The 22,663-nt window shown below is 49.6% G+C and overlaps 10 protein-coding genes across 10 annotated transcripts; 5 read left to right on the top strand and 5 right to left on the bottom strand.

Moving 5' to 3' along the window:
* Positions 1-847: 847 nt before the first annotated feature.
* Positions 848-1,712, bottom strand: FPRO_08392 (uncharacterized protein; the record flags this gene model as incomplete). Its single annotated transcript, XM_031222055.1, has 2 exons — positions 848-1,585; positions 1,671-1,712. 2 exons carry the CDS (start codon positions 1,710-1,712, stop codon positions 848-850), a joined length of 780 nt encoding a protein of 259 aa, XP_031087552.1.
* A 1,027-nt stretch (positions 1,713-2,739) lies between these two features.
* On the top strand, positions 2,740-3,641 carry FPRO_08391 (uncharacterized protein; the record flags this gene model as incomplete). Its single annotated transcript, XM_031222054.1, has 2 exons — positions 2,740-3,142; positions 3,199-3,641. 2 exons carry the CDS (start codon positions 2,740-2,742, stop codon positions 3,639-3,641), a joined length of 846 nt encoding a protein of 281 aa, XP_031087551.1.
* Positions 3,642-4,050: 409 nt separating this feature from the next.
* On the bottom strand, positions 4,051-4,980 carry FPRO_08390 (putative Ras-related protein Rab-6A; the record flags this gene model as incomplete). The annotated part of the gene is made up of 6 exons (XM_031222053.1): positions 4,051-4,106; positions 4,156-4,434; positions 4,525-4,654; positions 4,707-4,795; positions 4,857-4,882; positions 4,934-4,980. The coding sequence occupies 6 exons, from the start codon at positions 4,978-4,980 to the stop codon at positions 4,051-4,053; spliced, it is 627 nt and encodes a 208-aa protein (XP_031087550.1).
* Positions 4,981-5,517: 537 nt separating this feature from the next.
* On the top strand, positions 5,518-6,887 carry FPRO_08389 (related to myosin heavy chain proteins; the record flags this gene model as incomplete). The annotated part of the gene is made up of 2 exons (XM_031222052.1): positions 5,518-5,672; positions 5,723-6,887. 2 exons carry the CDS (start codon positions 5,518-5,520, stop codon positions 6,885-6,887), a joined length of 1,320 nt encoding a protein of 439 aa, XP_031087549.1.
* Positions 6,888-7,135: 248 nt separating this feature from the next.
* On the bottom strand, positions 7,136-9,263 carry FPRO_08388 (putative NADH dehydrogenase (ubiquinone), 64 kD subunit, mitochondrial; the record flags this gene model as incomplete). The annotated part of the gene is made up of 2 exons (XM_031222051.1): positions 7,136-7,152; positions 7,199-9,263. 2 exons carry the CDS (start codon positions 9,261-9,263, stop codon positions 7,136-7,138), a joined length of 2,082 nt encoding a protein of 693 aa, XP_031087548.1.
* Positions 9,264-10,125: 862 nt separating this feature from the next.
* FPRO_08387 (putative uridine kinase) lies at positions 10,126-11,961 on the bottom strand (the record flags this gene model as incomplete). The annotated part of the gene is made up of 9 exons (XM_031222050.1): positions 10,126-10,609; positions 10,667-10,898; positions 10,950-11,019; positions 11,079-11,164; positions 11,221-11,263; positions 11,323-11,467; positions 11,530-11,579; positions 11,638-11,715; positions 11,782-11,961. The coding sequence occupies 9 exons, from the start codon at positions 11,959-11,961 to the stop codon at positions 10,126-10,128; spliced, it is 1,368 nt and encodes a 455-aa protein (XP_031087547.1).
* A 1,291-nt stretch (positions 11,962-13,252) lies between these two features.
* Positions 13,253-14,430, top strand: FPRO_08386 (uncharacterized protein; the record flags this gene model as incomplete). The annotated part of the gene is made up of 4 exons (XM_031222049.1): positions 13,253-13,255; positions 13,327-13,403; positions 13,586-13,781; positions 13,960-14,430. The coding sequence occupies 4 exons, from the start codon at positions 13,253-13,255 to the stop codon at positions 14,428-14,430; spliced, it is 747 nt and encodes a 248-aa protein (XP_031087546.1).
* Positions 14,431-14,763: 333 nt separating this feature from the next.
* Positions 14,764-15,488, bottom strand: FPRO_08385 (putative NADH-ubiquinone oxidoreductase 21 kDa subunit, mitochondrial precursor; the record flags this gene model as incomplete). The annotated part of the gene is made up of 3 exons (XM_031222047.1): positions 14,764-15,073; positions 15,140-15,244; positions 15,310-15,488. The coding sequence occupies 3 exons, from the start codon at positions 15,486-15,488 to the stop codon at positions 14,764-14,766; spliced, it is 594 nt and encodes a 197-aa protein (XP_031087545.1).
* A 296-nt stretch (positions 15,489-15,784) lies between these two features.
* On the top strand, positions 15,785-16,450 carry FPRO_08384 (putative mitochondrial ATP synthase subunit f; the record flags this gene model as incomplete). Its single annotated transcript, XM_031222046.1, has 5 exons — positions 15,785-15,832; positions 15,917-15,931; positions 16,087-16,237; positions 16,301-16,366; positions 16,425-16,450. The coding sequence occupies 5 exons, from the start codon at positions 15,785-15,787 to the stop codon at positions 16,448-16,450; spliced, it is 306 nt and encodes a 101-aa protein (XP_031087544.1).
* Positions 16,451-17,855: 1,405 nt separating this feature from the next.
* FPRO_08383 (uncharacterized protein) lies at positions 17,856-21,689 on the top strand (the record flags this gene model as incomplete). Its single annotated transcript, XM_031222045.1, has 3 exons — positions 17,856-17,915; positions 18,078-18,567; positions 18,619-21,689. The coding sequence occupies 3 exons, from the start codon at positions 17,856-17,858 to the stop codon at positions 21,687-21,689; spliced, it is 3,621 nt and encodes a 1,206-aa protein (XP_031087543.1).
* Positions 21,690-22,663: the final 974 nt, after the last annotated feature.

The following is a 22,663-nucleotide window of genomic DNA, read 5'->3' as shown; positions in this document are numbered from 1 at the left end:
AGACATTAGCCATCTGGATCGGAAGATACCCTCTCGCTGCCTCCGTAGGCGGGAGTGTCCGAGCACGGAGGCTAGCTATTTTATACTGAGGCTTACTGATTGATTAACTGCTCAAATGTCATTGGCCAGTCTCATCAACAACCATATCACAATGAAAGTAAACAGTGATGACAATAGCAATTTGTGAAAGAACAGATCTTGGTATTCAATTTCATTGTCTAACAAAAAGGTGTATTAAATGCTAAGCTGCGTAGCAAGTATTATCATTATCCCAATATTTTGTACTCAATGCACCCATTTCATAATCCAGAACAACTCTAGTATACAAGAGAAGAACCTTGCGCTCATCGATCCATGACGACCCAGTGTGCAATGACGAGATAAAATCATGTGCCTCTCACGTCTTTCAGCATTGAACTGGGATGGCCCTATCACGCAATCCGTAACTCAACATCTTGTGTCGGCTCATCCGCTCTGACAGCCCGCAGTGGCCGTTCAATGAATCCACAACATGCCGCAATTTCGCCGCATATGCCGCCCTTCCTCCGTGCCGGCCGAGTCATCGGCATGCTTTCCGTGTTGGACTGGACATATGCTTGTTTCCTCTTGGATCTTCAAGATGCCACATTCTTACTAAACAAACTCCGTCTATCGTCTTTGTTCATTGACCATGAACATGCGAATTGCTGAACCTGAAACACCGGTCCTATGTTGCACCACGAAATGTAAAAAAGAGAACATACTCTCCCTCCCGGCCTGTCCGCTTATTGTTCATCCGACTTCTAGCCCTGAGAATGATTCATCAGGGTCGCCCAGTGATGCGCGGCAGATTCCGCATGAAACGGTTTTAAACCTCGCCAGAGAGCGTGCCCGCTGAGACGGGCTTGTTGGGTCCTCCCAGGCTGGGAGCCCATTCATCAGACTCCCGGGTGTCAAGCCAGTAAGCTCTGCCACATGATACCATCAAACGGCCAAGGCGGCCCCGGCGGCCCTCACCGTCAGGAAGATCCTCAGCGAAAGGGCCTTCTTGGTCATCAACGCCAGGGCCTTCCAGAATCATCAGCTGCATATACTTTTGCAACACCTGCTGTGCATACGCCATGACGATGAAACTGAAATACACACGGATCAACGTCGCGCCAACAATCAACAACATGCTGGCAGCCGTTTCCTGAGGAACGACTTTTCCATGCATGGCAGCCTCCTTGCGCAGGCCTTGCATACCCTCAGCCACAAAATTAGGGAGATCCGTCTTCTTGGATTCGGTTGTCTCGCTCAGTTGAGTAGAGAAGTACCAGTCCAAGCCAAAGGCTGCGGTGTATGCTGCATTGATAACGGTGTCGATGATGTAAAGCCATGCGAGCGCCAAACATTCAAAGGGGCTTTGTCGCCGAACGTGAGGAATAAGAATTGCTAGTCCGACGAGAACCGCAATAGAGTAGACGTATGTTGAGAGCTGGAGGAGAGATAGCTGATATCCAGTGAGAATGGCCAGGAGTCCGTAAACGCCAGTGATCTTGTTGAAGACGAGAGCCAAAGCAATGAGTTCGACGCCGGTCTGGAGGCTGGTGATGCCGAATAGGCTCTGCAAACACTTCAGTTAGCATTTGTTGACCTCATCGCCATCCTTGTGAGACGATATCAGGATCGAGTCGCGTGCTCCTCCTTACCTTAGGCCGGGGTACCCGGAGGGATCGAGTAAACCGAGACATGGCGGCGCGTTCTCTTGTGAAAATGTGATTTTTCCTTCCGGGACCTTCGAACTCAATGAACTATTCCTCGTCGTTTGTTGATATCGAGACTGAATAAGAAACGCGAAGGAGAAGAACGAAATTACAGGGACAAATGAATGATGCAACCAGGGTCTGCCTCAAGAACTTGCGCCCGAGACTGCCGGTGTAATCTTAAATCACGTGGTGACCGACAAAGCTGGGCTGAGTTAGAAACTTGTCAGCCAATCATGATGCTGACTCATCATCTTTAATCTTTTTGAGTTTTAGGGTGGTGACAGCAAGCCATCACGTCACTTGCTGCAACCCCAAATCCCAAACCCGCCCCAAACCCGCCCAAGCTGTAGATAATCTTTCTGCGCTTGGGCTTGCCTCTTCTAGGTGAAGTGCGGTAGGTTTAGAAAAACCCATTTGGGTCTCTTGATCCCTCTCAGATATTCGTTTCGCTGACCCACTAAATCACAGCTCTTGATTCGTAAGACACGACAGAACATCTTCCTGATCTGACTCCCATCGAGTTGGGGTGATTGAGGGAAGTTGATCACATGTGATCCTTCTCGACTGCCCATTCGTGCCCTGGTAGATATCCTGACTTTCTAATTTGCCGTAGTTTTCCAAGCTTGCTTATTGATTGCCCTTGGCGAAAAGGGTCCATTTGTCTTCCTACATGAAGTGGCTTTCACATCTCTCCACCAGAGAGTCACCGGCTCTGGTCGGAACTGCATCTTTTCTTCCTAAAAAGTCTCTCATGAAACACTATATTATCCCGAAACCACCCATACTGTCATCAGCTTCTACACATCACACTTTCCACTCAACTACAACATTGGCTCGAGGTGCTAGGTTCTTCTCAACTCAATTAACTCAATTACCCTACACTTCTCCACGATATCTCCCCACCACCCCTCGTCATCCGCACCGCGGGGTCCTGCACATCCCACCAACCCACATACGCAGCTATAAACCGACTCAAGGTCTCAGTCTCACTTACAGGTCCAATTCGAGAGCCATGTCTTCGGCAGCGAACCTAGTCGAATCGGCCAAGAAATTGGCCGCCTACCAGGCAGTCAATGATCACCTCGATGCTTCTTACAAATTCGTCGGCATTGGTTCTGGCAGTACTGTTGTTTACGTTGTCGACGCCATTGTCAGCAAGGGTCCTGAGTTCTACAAGGGAATGACCTTTATTCCTACTGGGAGCCAGTCAAAGGGTCTCATTCGCGCTGCTGGTCTCAACCTTGTCAATCTTGATGAGAGACCAGTGGTGGATGGGCTTCCTGTTCCTCTTGATGTTGCCTTCGACGGTGCTGACGAGGTTGATGAGGATCTCAACCTTATCAAGGGTGGTGGTGCTTGTCTGTTCCAAGAGAAACTGGTAGCAATTGCTGCAAAGAAGTTCATTGCCGTTGCTGGTATGCACTGAGTAGTTTTGTCCCCGAAAAATTTGAAACAGACTGACAATTACCAGATTACCGAAAGCAATCTCCTAGATTATGTACCACCTGGAAGACCATTCCCATCGAAGTCCTTCCCCTATCTGCCCCTGATGTTTTGACACGTCTTCGAGCAATGGGCTCAGCCAACCCTGTTGTGCGTTCAGGCCTCCCTAGCAAGGCTGGAGAATGCGTGACAGACAACGGTATGTGGCTTATCGACGCCCCATTTTCTCCCTTGCTTCTTCCCAAGGATGTCAAGTCGGAAGGGGATGGTCGTGGAAAGGACGGTGCCTGGGAAGTTAATGCGCTCGCTGAGGAATTGGTCCGAACCCCTGGCATCGTTGAAATTGGACTGTTCCATGGCTTTAACGGTAGTGAAGCCGTGAATTTGGGCAAGCGACTTCAAGCACAGAAGCCAATTGCTGCTTATTTCGGCCTCGCCAATGGTGAAGTGCAAGTACAAAATGCGGCTTGAACGGTTCATAATACAAACCGGAACAGGGCATTGAGGATGCAACAGTTCTTGACGCATAATTGCCAAGCCCGATAAAAAATGGGGAGAACACCTCCAATGAAGTAAAGGGAACGGATCGTTTACCATTTCATAAGATGTTCTGAAGCGGCATGGCTGATGAAAGTGTAACGAGATAGAAGCGAAATGATTGACCAGCGCAAGCCAGTCGAATCAACATTAAAGTTTCTTATATAACGATCGTAGGCTCGTAGTCCTGGTTGTATTATACAAGCTCCTGCACTCAGATCCACACGCTATGCTTGATATCCTATGTTGTGTGCGAGGTAGCCAGGCTTCTTTCGCATATTGAGTACGGCTTGCGTTTTCCCAGGTACTCCTGTACTCCATTCCCGAATCGGTACTGGCATATTTAGCATGCGCAGCCTTCTTGCGACTGCTGCGAGTTGTTCGTCTTGACATCAATCACTAAGCATCGTGTTAGTTACCTTCGGAATTGCCGGGCATAGATACTCACTCTGGTTGGAAGCTTGCGCCGCGGCATCGCTTCCCTCCATGCCAGGCAAGGCTTGTGCTATCCTCTTGAACAGGTTCTTGACGTTGTGGCCCAGCTTTGCGCTTGTCTCGACAAACATGAGGTTGTTCTTCTTTGCCTCCTCTTCTCCCTGCTGTGTGGTCACTTCCCGCTTGTCGTTCAAATCCGTCTTGTTTCCAACCAGCACAATAATAACATCGTTACCTCGCTCGGCTCGTACGTCGTCAATCCACTTCTTGGTGTTTTGAAATGACTTAGCGTCTATAAGAAGAGCGGTGTTAGCACGACTCGTGCATAGCCACATTGAGGGCGAGGGGGTAGCCGGGTAGTGGGGTCATCAGGGGCACATACTAGAGATGTCATAGACAACAACAGCTACGCTTGAATCGCGGATGTAAGAAGGAATCAAGCTTCGGAATCGTTCTTGTCCAGCAGTATCCCATAGCTGCAGTCGCACCGTCCGGTCCTCGAGGTACATGGTCTAAGTGGGCAGATGTTAGTTTGGCCTAGGGGTCGGCTGTCACGGTCCTGACCTTGGAGAGGAAATCAATGCCAATTGTCGCTTGATACATGTTGTCGAAAGAATCATACATGAATCGTGTGATTAAAGAGGTCTTTCCGACTGTTGTTATGGTTGTTAGTGATTTTGACTCGGACGCTTCCGCAGTCCGACATTGACATACCGCTCTGTTCTCCTAGAAACACCAACCTGAGCATGTGTTAGCTGAATGATTTGAACGTAAATTCTCAATGTACACACTTGAACTTCTTCAAGGGGTTATTGTATGATCCGCCAGCTTGCGACATCTTTGCAGTTCTGTTGTCTCGTTCGGAGGCTTGTAAGGGACGGTGGATTTGACAGCTGTCAAGCTAATGGATATGAGGCCGCTGGAAAGGATAGGATGCGATCTCGGTTTCTTCAAGGAATAGATTCTTTTCTTGGCGACGCAAGAAAAGGAAGAACAGCAGAATGATGCAACCTCAGAGTGGCAATTTGTATCGTAGGGATAAAAGGCTAATTACCAGCTGGAATCTGGAGAAAGGAGCGTCTAGATCCTGGATTTGGCAGGAGCATATGACATGGAGGCCACCCTGAACGAATCCGAGGAAGGTGCACGTGCCGATAAGAACATATCTGTTGCCGTCCATTACGGAGTCCCCATCAAGTTAAGCGTTTGATTGATTTGCTTCCGTATTTTGTATGGAGGTATCCGTAGCGGGTCGAGACTCCCGGCTCCACTAAAAAATTAAGAAATCGGTCCCCCACCACTTCTATCAACAAGCAGCATTTTCGTTCTTCATTATTGACAACGCGATATCCTTTTCCAGAGAGGTCTCGCAAATATGCCAGTGTTACAGTCCAAGAACGCCACCGGGGGCGATGCTCCCAAACAGTTCAACCAGCCTTCGCGAAAAGGAAAGAAGGCATGGAGGAAAAATGTTGATGTAACCGAGGTGCAGAAGGGTCTTGAAGAATTGAACAAGGAGATTATCGCTGGGTAAGCTAAACTCTAAGCACTTCCTTCTCGCTCTGCTAATATCTATATAGTGGTGTTATCAAGGAGAAGTCCTCTGAAGACTTGTTCACTCTCGATACTAAGGGCGATGCCGGTCTCCCCAAAAAGTTCAACAAGCACATCAAGAAGGGCCTCAAGGCTGACGAGATCATCAATGCCCGTTCTCCCGTGCCCGCCGTTTCCATGCGCAAGCGACCGGGTGATAAGACAACAAACGGAATTCTTCCTGTGAAACGCCAAAGGACTGATTGGGTGTCACACAAGGAGCTGGCGCGACTAAAGCGAGTGGCCGATGGAGAACATCAGAATACTGTCCAAGTACAAGATGCCACCTATGATATCTGGGACATGCCTGCAGAGCCACAGGCGAAGGATCCCGAAAACTTCTTGGAAGAGGAGGTCAAGCCCAAGGCTCCAAAGTCGATGAAGAAGGAGCCCCTTTCTTTGTTGGAGAGTGGCAAGCAAGTTCCTGCTGTCCTCAAGCCCACGGGAGGATATAGCTACAACCCTGATTTCGACGAGTACACACAACGTCTGGAAGAAGAGAGTGAGAAGGCTCTTGAAGCTGAGCGCAAACGCCTGGAGAAAGAGGAACAGGAGCGCATTAAGCAGGAGGCTGCAGCCCGATCAGCGGCTGAGGCTGAGGCCGCAGAGGCTCGTGCCAACCTTTCAGAGTGGGAGGAGGATTCCGAATGGGAAGGATTCCAGAGTGGTGCTGAAGATGATAAGCCATCCGCCAAGCGCCCACAGAGAAAGACCCAAGCTCAGCGCAATCGCATCAAGCGCCGCAAGGAAGAGGAGCGTCTCGCGAAACACAAGGCTGCCCTTAAGGCCCACCGTCGCCAAGCCCAGCGCATTCAGGAGATCGCCGAGGAGATTGAAGAGAGAGACCGCAACAAGGCACTTGTCTTGCAAAAAGACGACGAATCCGACCCCATTGATGAGCTTCGTGCCGAGAAGTTGCGCCGCAAGCAGCTTGGCAAGTATAAGCTTCCTGAACGGGATCTTGAGCTTGTCCTTCCAGATGAGCTCGAAAGTTCGCTGCGCCGTCTCAAGCCCGAGGGCAACATGCTCCGGGACAGATACCGAAGCATGTTGGTGCGTGGCAAGGTTGAGAGCAGAAGACATATTGCTTTCCACAAACAGGCCAAGCGCAAGTTTACGGAGAAGTGGACATACAAGGACTTCATGATATAATAAAAGATAGATGGGCGTCTAGGTGTTTTAGGGAGAAAAATAATATTTTGACTTTTGCTGCGAAAAAAAAGGGCCCCAGAAGCGTAACTCATAGAGCATAACTCCATCAAGCAAATTAGACTTGCGATTCCTCTGCAACATCGCGTCTACAAACGTGCTTTTCGCAAGTCCTGCTATGCCTCTATACTAAGCTCCAACGCCTCAAGATCTAAAGAAATGACAAATATTAAACATTTATAAGAATAGATTTAGAAACTCATTAAATCTGTTTATTGTCAGAGATGTTCGTGAGAATGGGAAGGGATACGAACCTCGTCCAAATAGACCTCGCTTGGTCCAGTCCATAGCCATCAATAGTCGTGTTCGCAGACTTACGCTCTGCGCAAAGTAGACAGAGCGCCAAGCATAAACAGCCCAGAGGCCACCAGCCAAGCTTCGACCCTCTCCAAGATCAAAGATGGCAGAGTTACCAACATAAGCGAGGCTGCCTAGGTGCTTGTACTCAAAGGCCTTGTAAACAGCAGCATCAACATCACCCTCGCGAATGTCGTTGGCGTTCAGGCCCTCATGCATGCGTGCCATCTTGTTGAACTTGCGAGCAAGATATTGTCCTTGCTGATGAGCGCGCTGGGCAGTAGCAGGCAAGGATGTGAGCTTGTTGTCAACTTGTTTTAACAATTGTGTCAACTCATCAAAGTCGAGTGTGCCGGATTTGTCCTTATCGAATTCCTCAAATAGCTTGTCCACGCGCTTGAGATGGTTGATAGACTGGGGGAATCGTTTCTTGACTTCTTCAGCAACACCTCGCCAGTCAGCGAAACTGAGCTGAAGCGTCTCGGGGTCCTTGCCACGCTTCCAGGCCAAGGATCGCAGGAAGGTGACTACATGGTCGGCAACATTGTTCTGGACTGTAGAACAATCTCCGATGGCGTATACATCGCCCAGCGGGGAGCCATTAAGACGAAGGTGGGTGTCAGTCTCCAGAGCATGCCGGTTTGTCTGAGATTTGCCCAGTTTAGCAGCCAGTGTTTGACAGAACTGAGTTTGCGAAACGCCAGTCGACCAAAGGCAGAAGCCAATAGGCAGCTCCTTGGTGATCATTGTGCCATCGTCCTGTTTCTGTGTGAAGATGATCTTGTCAGGGAGGACCTCCTTGACACGAGAGTTGGTGAGGACGTCAACTTGGTCGCGAGCAAAGCGTTCCTCAGCATACCGTGACACAGTCTCATCGTATGTGTTCAGGATGTGTCCACGGCTTTGGATAAGATGGACTGAGATCTCATTACGTAGAAGTCGGGGGAAGTGCCTCGTCAGATCCTCGTTGAGAAGGTCAAAAAGCTCAGCAGCGAACTCGACACCTGTAGGGCCACCACCACTGACGCAGAAGGAAAGCAGACGCTTTCGTTCCTCATCTGGACATGTAGGCAAATTGGCCAACTCGAAGTTTTGTATGACCTGGTTTCGAATCATGCGTGCGTCATTGATATCCTTGAGGAAGTAGGCATTTTCCAGACCCTTGACACCGTGAGGGTTGGTTGTCGAACCGACAGCAACGACAAGCTTATCGTATGGCACATAGAATTTGATATCCTTGCCGTTTGCGTCAACTTGTGACACTTCTACCATCTTGTGCGAAAAGTCGATATCCTCAGCCTTGGCGCGAATGAAGTGACCGTTAACCCGGCTCAGGATTCGTCGAATAGGCTCAACAAGAGATCGCAGTTCAAGAGTACCTACTGTAGCTGAGGGAAGCATAGGGGTGAAGAGGAAGTAATTGGTTGGCGAAATAACAGTAACGTGATAATCTTCTGGGTTCAGCTCTTTGAGGAGCGCAACGCCTCCCCATCCGCCACCAAGAATCACCAGTCGTGGCTTGTCTTTGAGGCGACGCTTCTCCTCCGAGTCGTCATCATCAATGAACACCTCGGCGATTGGCAGGTTCTTTTCACCACCACTGCGAGGCTGCAGGGCAATCTTTGAGACATCGATATCGCTCTGAGTGGGGTGCTCGCAATATGTGCTGGCATCGTATATGAAGAAGCCAACAATACCAACGCCGATGACTGATATTGAGATGCCAACCCAAGCCGCTAGGCGATAGCAAAAATTAACGACTTTAGACTTTCCTTGGGGAAGTGGTTTTCCTGAAAGGGCGCGCACGAAGAATTGGGAGGGTAGCTGGCGGGTGGTTCGGCTCGTTGCTGGAGAGCCCTTTGTGATTGATGGCGAAGCCCCTGTGAGCTTGACGAAGCTTCGCGATTGCGACGAGTATAGTGGGCGAGGAGCGAGAGATGGTTTGAAGCATCGAGAGCTGGTAATGGCCCTGTTTTGACCGGCGCGAGCCAGTCGCGCGGCCATCATAGAAGAGACAGGCATTATTTTGCGGAGTTGGTGGGATGTTCGACGTCAATCAATGATAAGCCAACGAGGTCAAAGAAACCGTTTGGTGCTTTCTAGATCATGACACGAGCGGAAGCACAGAATGTCAGTGAGAGAACACTCAATGGATGATGCAGGAAGAGAACAAGAGTGAAGCAGAGGAAAACAGAGTCTTCTAGTTTCGATTGTATTGTGTAATGCATGCATCTAAAAAAGGATCTTCCCGTTTACGGAGCTCAATCAGGGATGAGCTGGATGTGAGGTGGTTGCAGCTGAGTCTTCCAGAGGCGGTACCTACAGCACGGTACAGCTACGTCATTACCAGAGCTCTCCCCTTCATCACCACCAATTTCTTGGCGATCCATGACAACCGAAGATCGGCGACTCCACTACTGTACAGCAATATCGCACTTCAAACATCAATATCTTATTTTCCATCGTCATTGAACCATAGGCCATACATAGACGAACCCATGTATTCATTTGAAGCCATATCGACCTCTCGGATACGTCGGCCGCCATGCCCATGACTTTGGCTGGCTTGCGTCAAATATCACACAGTGGCTCCTCTTTTTTTCCAAGTATCCTGTTGGTTTCGGACGTCCCGTTCGTGGATCCCAGTCAGTTACGTTACAGATGCTGATGAGATGCCCATTGTGGTGGATCTCAAGATTGTGAAGAGCTGACGCAGCAATCAAAGGCAGCGCTATTCGTATATTTGCTTCCTTTACGGATATAATTACCGGACATTCCGATAATCCCTATCGTCAATCTTGATTTGACTACCACAATCACTGCGTTGTTTCCAAGATTCTGCCATCATATATCATGACAGACTATGCTATATATGAGTGGTCCATCAGCAGCGGAAATACCTCTTCTCGACCCATCGTTCTTGTTGGTAGTCGAGCATGTTGCAAACCACGACTGTAATCTCTGGGAAAACAGATGTCAGTCTGTGAAGTCCAACCTTGCCGGCCGAGTATGTTGCTAGAACAATACGATCCTGCTTCACGCCGTGATCGACCAGGACTTGCACCGCCATCAACGCTGCACCTCCAGTAGCCATCTGGGTGTCCAAAAGTAGGACGCTTTCTTGGTCTGCAATATCGTCAGGTAGTCGCAAGTAATGAAGTTCCGGCTCTCCCGTGGAATAGTCGGATTGGATGAGAAGACGGCCCGTTCGGCAATCGGGAATAGTCTTTCGAAGCGCCGGCTCAAACGCCGATCCTCCTCGGAGTACAATAACGGCGCAGACCTCACCCGTTGATACAAGACCCTTGTATTCGTATCCTTGGGGTGTCACAATATTCTTGGCCTCGAAATGGGCATTGTTGAGGGCTCTATAAAGTGTTAGCGAACAAGCAGTCTTTCATACTCACAGTCTCTCAATCTCTTACTGTTCAATGATCAGACTCGCAAGCCTGTCAAAGTAGAAGATGAAATCCTCAGGATCTGTGTCAATATCTTGAAGGATGGTGTTCATGAATTTGAGCTGTCGTGTATCATCCAAGACCACGACCCGTTCAGAAAGCGGCGAATCCTTACTGGCTGCTTCCAAGCGGGACAGTGCCTCTCGGTGATGTCTTGATTTCTCGAACAGCTTCTTCTCAACAAACTGAACCATCATTTCTGCAAACATGAGCATTTTAATCGGGGATTCAAGTTCTTACGACAACTCACCAAGGGCAACTCTGTTCTCGATTCCTCGTGGTACGATCAAATCAGCGACCTTCCGTTGGGGCTCGACGAACTTGGATTTGTCAATTAGCCTTCGTAAGGAATTCCCTGTGACTGATACCGAGAGCTTACCTTCTCAAAGTTTGGCTTGACAAATCCAAACCACTGCTTGATGATGCCCTCGATATCTCGCCCACGCTCTCGGACATCACGGACAACTATACCAACCTGGTCAGAAATCCCTTCCATAGGTCTTCCTAACATTAAGACTTACGTCTCCTTGACAGGCAAGTATCTGCATCTGCCTCACAATAGATCTAAATTCAGCGTTAGGTTCCAAGCCATACGCTTCAACAGGGCATCGGTTTTAACATACACCCATATCAAGTAGCTCGAGCACTCGAGGGTCGTAAAGCGCAAAAATGCCCTCCAAGACAAGTACATGAGGCGAGTAGATGGATGTTGTATGGTCCAGTCGAGAATGTTTGGCGAATGAATAAACAGGAATTTCGGCCCGTTTTCTATAAGTATGGTGAGACGTTAGTGAGGTGTAAATCCCAGAGCCGTCATCAACTACACATACCCAGCCTTAAGATCCCGTAACTTATCAACCAGAACATCGAAATCGATGGCCTATAAGAATAGCATCAGTTGCCATTCTGGAGTTCACCCGATATCACAAGAAGCATACGTCAGGCGAGTCGAAGTCGTATTCATTTGCAAAAGCCAATTTAGACTGTTCAGGTGTCAAGGTCTTATAAAAAGAGTCCTGTTATATATGAGCTTATGTTCGAAGTATAGTTTCAGGAATTCATGCCATTGACAAAATAACGACCCAGGGTAGGTTCAACTTCTTGACGATAGCCTGGGACAAGGTCGATTTGCCTGAACCTGAGCTGCCCGCGACGCCGATAATGCTGACATCGGCCCAAGGAGGTGAATAGTAAGCTCGCTTCTGAACCGTGACATGACTCTCGAGCCCGCCATTGACTTCAGGGATTGCAGAGACGGACATTGCGGTGGGCTAGTTCTCGAGATGAGGTCACCGTCACCTGAGATTTGGAGCGAAGAAGACGAGGATTGAATGAACGAATGGCGAGACTGGAGAACTCAAACTTTCCTCTCCGAAAACTAGCCCTGCAATGCCCACGAGCTGTACGAATATGGTGCCTTCAAAGTTTCGACTTGAGGGTTTGGCTTGCTCGTTGTTGGTGGAGCAGTGAGCACGGTCCCGTCGCGTGTGTGATCCACAGAGGGCCAAGAAGAAGCGGGACAGTGGCGAGAGCTTCAGTGAAGAAATGGGCTATTGCTAGCAGCTGTAGCTATAGGCCAGAGGAAAAGATGAGAGTGAGAGTGATAGCAGATATATTGATATATTCTGGTGTTTGAGTCAGAAAGCAGAAGTGTAAGAAGATAAAGCAGCCCAGCCCTGGCCCTGCCCATGTTTTAACGATCGACTTGTCCTCGTCAGGGTTCTCCTCATACCGTATCTGTATATCGAAAGACGGCGATGGCCGAAGGCGCATTGCGTTCTCCGCACAATCAAGAGAGATAAGCTACTGTAAATACTCCGTAAGTCTAGCCCTGTTCTACTATAAGGTAGGTAGGTATCACGCCTCTAGCTCGATCATGGCGACCTCTGCAATCTCTGTGGCATGTAATTCGTGGCTTGGCTCATGACATCGATCTCATGAGTTAGGGTACCATGACCCTCCTTGATGCCCGGATTAGAGCCCATTAGCTGTATTACAATAGGAGGACTATACCGAAAATATCGAATCGACATCTCAAATTGTGATTAGGGTCATACCATGGATGTTTTTGCACAGCCCAAATCGATTCATCGAGAGCAGTGGCATAGCCGCGGCATACAACGGAGCTCATTCTCAGGGACCTTAGCTTGATTTGGCGGGGCTGTCATTGATGGAGACCTGAGGCAGACAGAACAGAGCTCAGTGGAGATTTTCGTCGACATGATTGGTTCTCAGGCCTAGTAATGAGGCTACAGGCTTTGGACCCACGAACACGGCGCTACTTTTCCTCCAGCCCCAATCATATTTTCTTCTCCTCCATCTTTCGTCAACCTCTTCTCTTTTTTCCTTTCTTCTTTCTTCTTTACATCGTTCGGTAAACACAGAAAGTTTTCCTACGAGTAGCATAGAGATCACGAGCCTGGATTGTGGCCTGATTCTCGATGCGCTGAATCGCCTACTTCCGGCTATTGCTTCTATACCGTGCCGTCGATTAACCTGTCTCCGTTCAAGCTTCGACTCGCAGCGATCCCCGTGCTGGGATAGTTAGACAAAATGGTGAGCTTTGTTGTCGACAAGCCGAGCTTCAGCCCAAGCTTTGTATAGCTGGGTGCTGACTCGAGAATCAGACGTCATCTGCTTCTACAGCTACTCCCGTCAAGCACGCCTTTGACCGGCGTGTCCACGATGTCAAGTCCCCCAAAAGGTACGATCCTCTTCCCCTTCAGCATGCCACCTACCTTGGTCAAGTGATGAACGCACTATCAATGGGAATCTCTCCTAGCATATAATGCGGAAACACGATATCAATCTTCTTTTTCTGAACCCACCATACAATACATCTCGTTGTACGCACTTTCTTGTCAGCAGTTGCTAACGTCTTTGAAGTGATATCAACGCTCTAATACTGGACTATCTTACTATGGAAGGTTATCCAAATGCGGCAGCAAACTTTTCCAAGGAAGCCAATCTTGAGCCTCACCAGGACACGCAGTTTATTATAGCGAGGCAGGAAATCCAGAACTGCATTCACAGTGGTGATATTAAGACAGCGATAACGACACTCAATGAGTTTGACCCACAGGTATGCGCTTCCACTTCCTTGAACACATTTTTTATATGATTAGAACACGAGTTTTACATGCACCACTCATAGAGCCTTCGGGCCTTTGATGAGGAACAACCACTTTTTATGATTGTCTTTCTTTTCACTTCTTCATTTCATAAATTTTGGAATGTATTGTCGCTAACTCGACACAAAGATCTTAGATGGAGATAAGGCACTGCATTTTACCTTGCTACGGCTTCAACTCATTGAACTCATTCGCGCTTGTAATGCGACTGGAGATATTCAACCAGCCCTCACTTTCGCCACTGAGGAACTGGGCCCCAAAGCACCCATGAACCCCAAGTTTCTAGAAGACTTGGAGAGGACCATGGCATTGCTCTTGATTCCATCTGACGCGCGCGAGCCCCAGTTAGCAGCATTGCTAGAGCCAGAGTTGCGACGAGAAGTTGCAGACAGCGTAAATCGGGCCATCCTTGAAAGACAATCCCGAAGACGTGAAGCAGCTATTCGCCAGCTCGTCAGAATGCGTGTCTGGGCCGAAAATACTGCTCGGGATAAGCGTAAAAACTTGCCTGACCGACTGGATATTGGCTTGAACGGAGAAGAATCCGACAGCCCTAGACCTCACACTGGAAACGGCCATGATCCCATGATTACAACGTGACATTGATACCTGACCTGGAGGCATGTTCGAAGAGTAGTAGTTTTGATTGTGTGGCGCTGTTTGTCCAAGTAGCGCATGGCGTTTGGGATAAGATTGACATCCTTATGGTAAGGATTATGAATAAGACAAAGGCTGGCTGTTGGGCGTTCTGAAAAGGCTGTCATAAATAGGCTATAGACCTCGACAGCATCCTAGAGGCAATGTTAATCATTCATTTATCATGCATGGCAGTTCATGGGTGACATTGTCTGAAAAGGGTTTATTGTAGTTGAAAGTCACTGAACTTAAAAGAGCCTTTATAACATTTACTTGGAGCCGATCGGCCCGAGTCATCTATTTCGTCCTGATATGCTTAAGCTTTCTGGCAGAGTACAGGAAGTTGTTGGCATAAGCCTTAGGTGCAAACTTGCGAGAGTTTGGCTCCTGAACAAAGTACTCGTAGCCCTGCTTCTCAGCAAAGTGAATAGCATCCTCCTTGCTCGAGAAGTTGATGTGGGTGCCTTGCATAAAATCACCCGAAGATTGCCAACCGATCAAAGGGTTCTCCCATCGATGTCCCTTAGGAAGAATATCCCAATCCATTCGCCAGCGTCGACCGCGCCAGTCGCCGGACTGAGTCGCAGGCTTAGCTTCCTGGTAGATGCTGTAGTAATTGTTAGTTGCTGAAGCTTTCGACGATATTCGAGTTCATGTATGTGGGCAGACGAACCGAACCGTTCGGGCCTGGAGTTCCATGGGAGCGCCTGAGATCACAGCAGCGGGAAGGATCTCTTCGGTGCCATTCTGGATGGATCGAGGGACAGGTGTGTAGGTGCTGGCATCAAGTCAGCACTGATATTATCTTTTGAAAATTTTCAATCGCGCTTCGAGGAATCGTACGAGGTGGCCTTGTCAGCTTCGATATTGTAGTCAGGCTCGCTGGTAACAGGGCCAGTGATGGTGCCGCTGGCCTGGGTGACGTTGCTCTGGAATCGTCGGGGTGCGGCGGAGAGGGCGACTCTGGGCGCAGCAGCGCTTCGCAGCATACGAGCCGCACTCTGAGATCGGAGGGCGGCCATGGTGCAAGGCGGTAGCTTTCAATTGGCGATGAGGGCGTGTCGTTTCTTGAGTGAGTGATGGCTGCTGCGGCGATATTCTGAGGTTGAAGGAAGCTTGAACGGCGTGATTCTGATTGGGTGGAGCGGATCAGTTGTTTTGCCGAAGTCGCGGAACGAGTGCTTTTCGGCAAGAACCTGAACCTGGGCGGGACCGTTCATCTCGACAGAACCTCAAACTCCAGCCCTTGCAATTGAGTGTCACGCAGACCCTCGACGGACCAATTCTCGAGACTCGAACCGCCCGAAATACCAACATCATGAGCTTCGTCACCCGCCGAGCGCTCTCGACGCTCATCCCCCCCAAGGTGAGAGAGAGCCCCTTCGGTTATGGGCGCAAATCCCCGGTGCTCCGATTGATTCCGGTACTAACACCAGGTTTTCAAAAACAGGTCGCTTCTCCTAAGGTACGCAGAATACGATGAAACTATTATCCTACGCAACTTCGTTTTCGATCTCGACGAGTTTTGGATGGATGAGGACTTTTATGGACGATCGACAATGGGGGGAAATTCCGTCATGATGGAGATTCAGAAGGCTGACAGAATTCGATCCACCACAGGCCATTGGCGCTGCTCCTGATGCTATCCGCATGCAGCGTGTCGTCAGCTTCTACGAGAAGCTCCCCCGAGGTTCTGCCCCCGAGGTCAAGGCTAAGGGTCTCCTCGGCCGATACCAGGCCAAGCACTTCGGCAAGAACCCCACTGGCAAGCGTACGGACACCCTCTCTCAAGATTGGATTTAGTTGTTGGATTCTGACAGTGATTGTGTTATAGCTATCATTCACCTGATTGTCTTCCTTGTCAGCATCGGTTACGTTCAGAACTACTACTTCCACCTTCGTAAGTCTCCCTGTCACAAGGTTGAAGGGGAGCTGTTTGCTAATGCTGGAATCATTAGGCCACCACAAGAACAACGCTCACTAAGCAGCTTAAAATGGCGTTTAGATACCTTAAGATGGATCATTATGTGAGAGGGAGCGAGGGTCGTGTACATATAAACTCCGGAAACTTCGCGGTCGAGCACGCGCCTTGGCTTCCCTATGTATCTCTAACAGGCAAGTGATGTGACAATGCCATCACGTTTTTGGTTATGAGCTGTTCTTTGGTTCTACGTAATGCTGTGCCTCCGGAGCGGGAGCTTTCTGTGCATCCGTAGCTCTGTTAGAATTGCAAGCTTTTGGGTGGTACTGCGTTCTCAAGCTCTTCCGTATTCTGCACAAAGAGACCGACCGATATTTGAGTTGCTGCACGTCAAGAATTCCTCTTGGCTGTCCTTCGGGTTGAAAGTCTACACAAGCTGCGACACTGTAGTGTACACTAATAACTTTCAACAGATCATGTCACAGTGTTGACTCAGCCGGTCCCCGTAGTAAGCATAAATCCAGTCTTGATAAGGTATAGACGTATATGTACTCATTTAGCAGGTGAATGAGTTGGCAGGATGATTTGGACAATGACAAATATAATGTATAAACTGCATTGTTTGTAGAATTTGAGGAGTCACCAAAGGAAGTCAATTAGACGACACCTAGTGTGCGTGCCAAAGCCTATCATAGGATGCTTGCTTGCCTTATTAACCTATTTTCGTGCAAAAGCAAATGCTGGATGACATTTACTGATACTGAATGACTCTCATGAATATTGCCATCAGGTTCCTTGCATCCAAAATTGGATCAGATCCTTTCTGATCAGCTGAGTGGCCGGTAGAGTCATTCGGCTCCATGATGGCAAGGCATTTGATGATGCCCCTAAGCTCCAGGGCGTACGGGCCTTGTAGCTGGTAGCTAGCAGCTGGAATTGGTCCCGGCAGCCCTGCCACTGGCAGTCAGGGGCCGGGTACGGATGGCCAATCCCAGCCCCTTATCGTTTGGCCGCTAAGCCTAGCCCAGCCTCCAGCATCCCTTTCGGGTCTCTGAAAACTGGCGTCTGTCTGTCTGGCCTTCCACATCACAAACACCAGTGCATCAGCCGCAGTTACTCCGGGTTCATTGAAACCTCACCTTACACCTCGCAACTGACACGCCTTGCAGTTTGGTGATTTCTCCTCCTCATATCCCACCCCCGACTCCTGGATCGAGCATCGTATCAAATACCTCACAATCGGACGAACGAAGATCGCCTTTCTATACCCGTCACATCCTCCGATCCCCACTACCGATACTCTTGCCCTCCCCGCCCCGCGGCGTCGCAACTGATCCGACCTCGAGATTCGACGTTTCGTCTGCCTCTAAACTCTAGTCCGACCAGAAATCGACGAGACTAGGCGGAGAAACTCATCAAGAGGGCTTCTTTTGCTTAACACACGACCGGCGCATTCTTACCACGTATGATGGCAACAGAGGCTGCCGTTGATAAAGCTGCCGATGCCACTGCCTCTCAGTCACAGCCTGTACGTTTCATCTTCCCTGCTTTGCGAAAGTAAAATTCCAGCCGTTTTGCTTTTGGCGAAATTGGCACACTGCGGCCTTCTTCATTGCCTGTTTGAACCTATTGCTTCAGTTAGCTGAGCTGCTGCAGCTAGCTTTGCTAACAGACTTTCTCATGAACTTAGTCGCCCGACGCCGAAAATGTCGACCCCGTCCGCTCGAATTTGAATGGCAGTGCCGGCAACGACGACTATGAAAATAAGCACATTACAAACGTCGAAGATCAGCTCACCTCCGCCGATGCTAGTGCCAGTGGAGGTTCAGATACAGAGGCATCACGCGCTGATGCTTCAAAGACGAAAGATGGAGAGAAAGTTCATGGCCGCGCAGGCTCCACAGTCAAGAAGCCTGCCTTCAAGGCTGTCTCGGTCAATAAAACATTTCTCGCAGCAAAGGCGACTGCCAACAGTGCTGCGACCAAAGCCGCCGAGAAACAGCCTGCCGGTTCCAGCACGCCCCCGACGACATCAGCCGCCTTATCCTCTTCAAGACCTCGCCTTATAGCAAAGACCGGCAGCAGTACTCGCGATTCATCGCCTCGATTTTCTGGTGGTGTGAATGGGGGAAAGCCTGGTAGTGCACCTGATGCAAATGCAGTTTGGAACAAAAACCGACGTATGTGCAACATCCTGAATCAGCCAACTTAATGAACTAACGAAACTGTAGCTGTGCCGCCGCCTGAACCCAAAAAGTTTACCGATGAGGAGCTCAAGAAGTATGGAATCCATATGGCCAGCCGATTGAACGAAGATGATGCACCGGGGCAAAACAAATGGGCAGACATCGACGATGACGATGAAGACTGGGCCCCTGAAGCTATTACTTGGGGAGATGGCACAAAGACGACGCTCCCCCACCCAGACGAGCATCCACCACCGCCATCAGACAGTGGTTCTGTTGCGTCTAAGGGCAAACCCCTCGATAAACCACGGTCTCCAGCTCCACCTGTAGCTGTGAGCTCCCCCCTGACGAAGTCGAGTAATCTGGCCCAGGGCAAGGGTTTGATTTTGAAGAGTGGCTCCCAGGAAAAACCAACTCTTGTTGCCAAACCTCCAGCTCCTCCGGCACCCGTCAAGTCCCCGTGGGCGCCTCTACCTCCGGTCGAGAAAGCTTCACCTATTCCAGAACCGGCCGGTCTTGCTAGACCGCCACATCATAAGGGCATGACTCCGCCGCCTCCAAAAGAATTTGCGGCGGATGATTTCAATCGTTGGAAAGACAGTTCATCTCACGGAGGCCGGGAATTGTTTAACTCCCATTCTGGCCGCTACGAACCTGTGCACGACAATCGGCGTGGCTCGATGAGAATGGAACAGCACCCAAGACATCATCCTTCCCTATTACAGCGACCACCCCAACCAGACTATCCAGCTGAACCCTCGGGTGCTTTCCAGACCAATAGAGTTTCTCAGGAACCTCCTTTCGCTAGAAGACGGGGATCATCTAATGTTAGTGGCGGAAGTGGCTCATTTATGCAGCGTATGAATAAGGGAGGCGAAGTGCCCATGCCCCCTCACGAATTACAGGAAGGCCGTAGACCGTCTTTTGTTGGTTCCGTTGATGGCCTCGTCTCCCCCAATCTTTCAGCCTCAGTGCATGGCCCAACAAGGGGCCAACATCATTCTAGCTGGATGCCTCCTCGGAGTTCTCCAAATCCTGCCTTTGCACAACCACACCACCCTGCACCTCTTCCTGAGCAAGTTGCCGGTCCACCCCCTCCCCTTCAACCTGCTAGTGAGGAGGTCGAATATCAGAAGAAGCTCATGCGAGAACGTGTCGAGTTAGCTAGGAAACGACGTCAGGAAGAAGAAGCCCGTGAGGAAGCTGAACGTCGGGAGCGCATTCAGAAAAAGCTGGATGCTATGGGACCTGCGCCAGAGAAGAAGACCGAGAAGAAGGAGCCCGCTGAGAAGTCTTACGATGTTTCACACCCAACACACATTCAACAACGTGAGCATAGTAGCTTGGCAAACCAAATTCCTACACAATTGCAGCAGGATGGTGATCACTCTGTAACAGCTTCGCCAGCCCGACAGCATCCTCAAGATTCTGATGCTAAAGTTGGACACACTCAAGGCACAGCGCCAGCGGCGAGGCGTGTATCTCACAGCCAAGAAGCAAAGCCTAGTGAGCTTTGGGGAGCAGCTGCAGCATCACGCCAGGATAGAGCCGTGTCAAATTGGGGTACAGGTTCGCAGCCCCGAAACAATGTTTGGGGGTCACCTAATAATGATCGAGGCCTTGGTAACGGCACATTCAATACCGATATCGGTCGTGCGCCTCTGGATAATCGCCCAGGCTCTCAAGGAAACAAGGGGCCATCCCCTATCGCCCCTCCCAACAATCAACGACAATCTTCTCAAGCTCGACCTCAACCTCCAGCGCCAATCGGTTCTGGACCTTCACGATACGGCTCTTCTGGTCCTCACCCTCCGGCAGGATCTGATGTAGCAAGCAAGTGGATTACTGCCGTCGGTGAAAAAGACAAACAACTGAGCGCTAGTCGATTAGCAGAGCGGGTTGAGCGCGATCGCCTACTTGCTGAACGTGGTGTTAGCCTTGAGGATGCCCAGCCGGTCATCAAAGATACATGGCGCCAGGTTCATGCTCCAGGTGATGGTACAAGACGCGCTATTGGTCCTCAAGAAGCACAGCCAGCTGGCCCCTGGAGGAGCCATGATGATGATGCAAAGGAGGATCCTACTAACGTTGGAGTGGTGGGAAGCGGAGTGCCGGGCCAAGCCGGAGCTTCACAGAACCGCACATCTCGATTCTTCCCTATGAGAGACTCGCATGATAGAACCAACGAGAATGAGCCATCGCGATCCAAATCGCCAACCCCCCCGCCACCTACAATGGAAGGCCACCCAGCTTACGAGGGTGATGTTATGAAACCTCATGTATCGCTTCCAAAGCCTCACCCTGTGGTGAAGCTACCTCCATCTATGATGGCCTCACAACCTTCCTCAAATCGTGGACAGTTCGGCTGGGCCCACCCACCATCCTTCAAGGATGTCGTTCGGGGCCCTGTGAGCCCTAATCGTGTACCATTGACGGCCGGAGAGTCTTCTCAAGAGAAGTGGCAGAACAAAATCAACAGTTTGCTTGGTAATAATTCAAGATCTCCACCTCAAAGGTCAATTGGCGTCGACCCTGCAAGCAAGAGTGCTCTGGACCATGTTGCTCACCACGACTCTGCCACTGTTTCTCTACCTAGGAACAATGTTTCAGCTCCCGCCCATTTTGACCAGGGCCTTTCGTCACCTGTCACCAAGCCTATGGCCGAAGAATGTTTTGAAGAGCAAGAGATGGGGTCCTTACCCCAGATTCGACTTCCACACAAGGCCCCCGAAGCCGCTTGGCAGCCGGCATTAGCACCTAATAAGCCTCTGCCGAAGAAATTTGCAATTCAGCCAACTGTTATGGAACCATACTACTTCTCTGCCGAAGTTGTTGGTGGCGGCAATGTTATGAGAATCATGTTCCCTAATATGCAAGAAGCCAGAACTGTCACTATACCTTTCTCGGCAACTCGAGGTGGTCGAGGCTCTCAAGGACGAGGTGGTCCTAGAAGCCGGGGCTCCGGCTATGAACGCAGAGGGGGCAAGCGAGATGTGTCGAGCTTACGAGGAGAGCATCCCCCAACAAGCTCAGGTCGAGGAGGCCGTGGTAGCTACCGCGGTCGAGGTTCTGACTGGGGTCGCACACCAAGTAATCCTGCTTCTTTGGCTGCTTAGGAAAGCAAAGCAAGCTGGAGGAAACCGCCCGAGACACCGGCATGACACCGTCCTCAGCCTACTACATAATACTCGCAGCGCATCTTGTGTTTATCGCTCTATCTGCTGATGCATTGGTCTCACTTCCCAGTACATAGCGGACCCCACCATTTCGATGTCCGTCTTCAGGATATCATGGAATGAGCTTCTACATACATTGTCTGCACAGCCATATACTGCAGGCTTTCTCAACGTCCCAGCATTTGCTTCTTATGCACATGTTAAAGACGCCATACCTTTTTTCTGTTTTTTCTTCATCTCCCTTTATAACACTGGGGCTCTGTTTTGTCTTCATAAAAGCATACATGGCGGGCATTGCTTTTTGTGAAAATGATAGGATCACCTGGAAAGGGAGGACTTGACAGGCTCTTCAAGGGCCAAATACAACCCAAATCAAATGATACGCGCCATGTTCTCGATGACAGGGGAAGGGAGGACGGCGTCTGAGTAACAAGTTCGATGACCTGCTTTACTTTGGGTTGGGACTGGGTTCGCGATAATCGAATGTGCTAGGTTTTTTCCCCTTCTTATTTTTGTACTTCTTGTATGAAGGAGCTGGATCAGATAAACCTGGAAATCAGAAACAGCCGCAACGGACTTATGGGGAGAGATCATTATGATGGGAGCGATGAGCGTTTCTACGCCTTGATGAAATCAACGAGTGCGTACGAGGCTCTGTCAGACAGACGATTGATCAATCATATATATTTCGCGAATTATAAGTGCATGAAGTGAATGTCCCTGATAAATCACTGTATGTGGTGATGTCATGGTGAGACGAGATGTGATCGCTACATGTTTACCACACTTATTTCCCACGTTCATATATTGTTTGTACATTAATGGTATCTATCATATTCAACATCCTTGTAACAAGATCCTCTTCTAAAGTTCCACCCATCCCATGCATGATATACAGTCGCTCACAATAAGAT

This window comes from Fusarium proliferatum (assembly GCF_900067095.1).
Source record: "Fusarium proliferatum ET1 genome assembly, contig: FPRO_scaffold011, whole genome shotgun sequence".
In the NCBI taxonomy this organism is placed as follows: domain Eukaryota; kingdom Fungi; phylum Ascomycota; class Sordariomycetes; order Hypocreales; family Nectriaceae; genus Fusarium; species Fusarium proliferatum.
The sequence above is the reverse complement of the archived record's forward strand: the minus strand, read 5'-3'. Positions and strand labels throughout refer to the sequence as shown.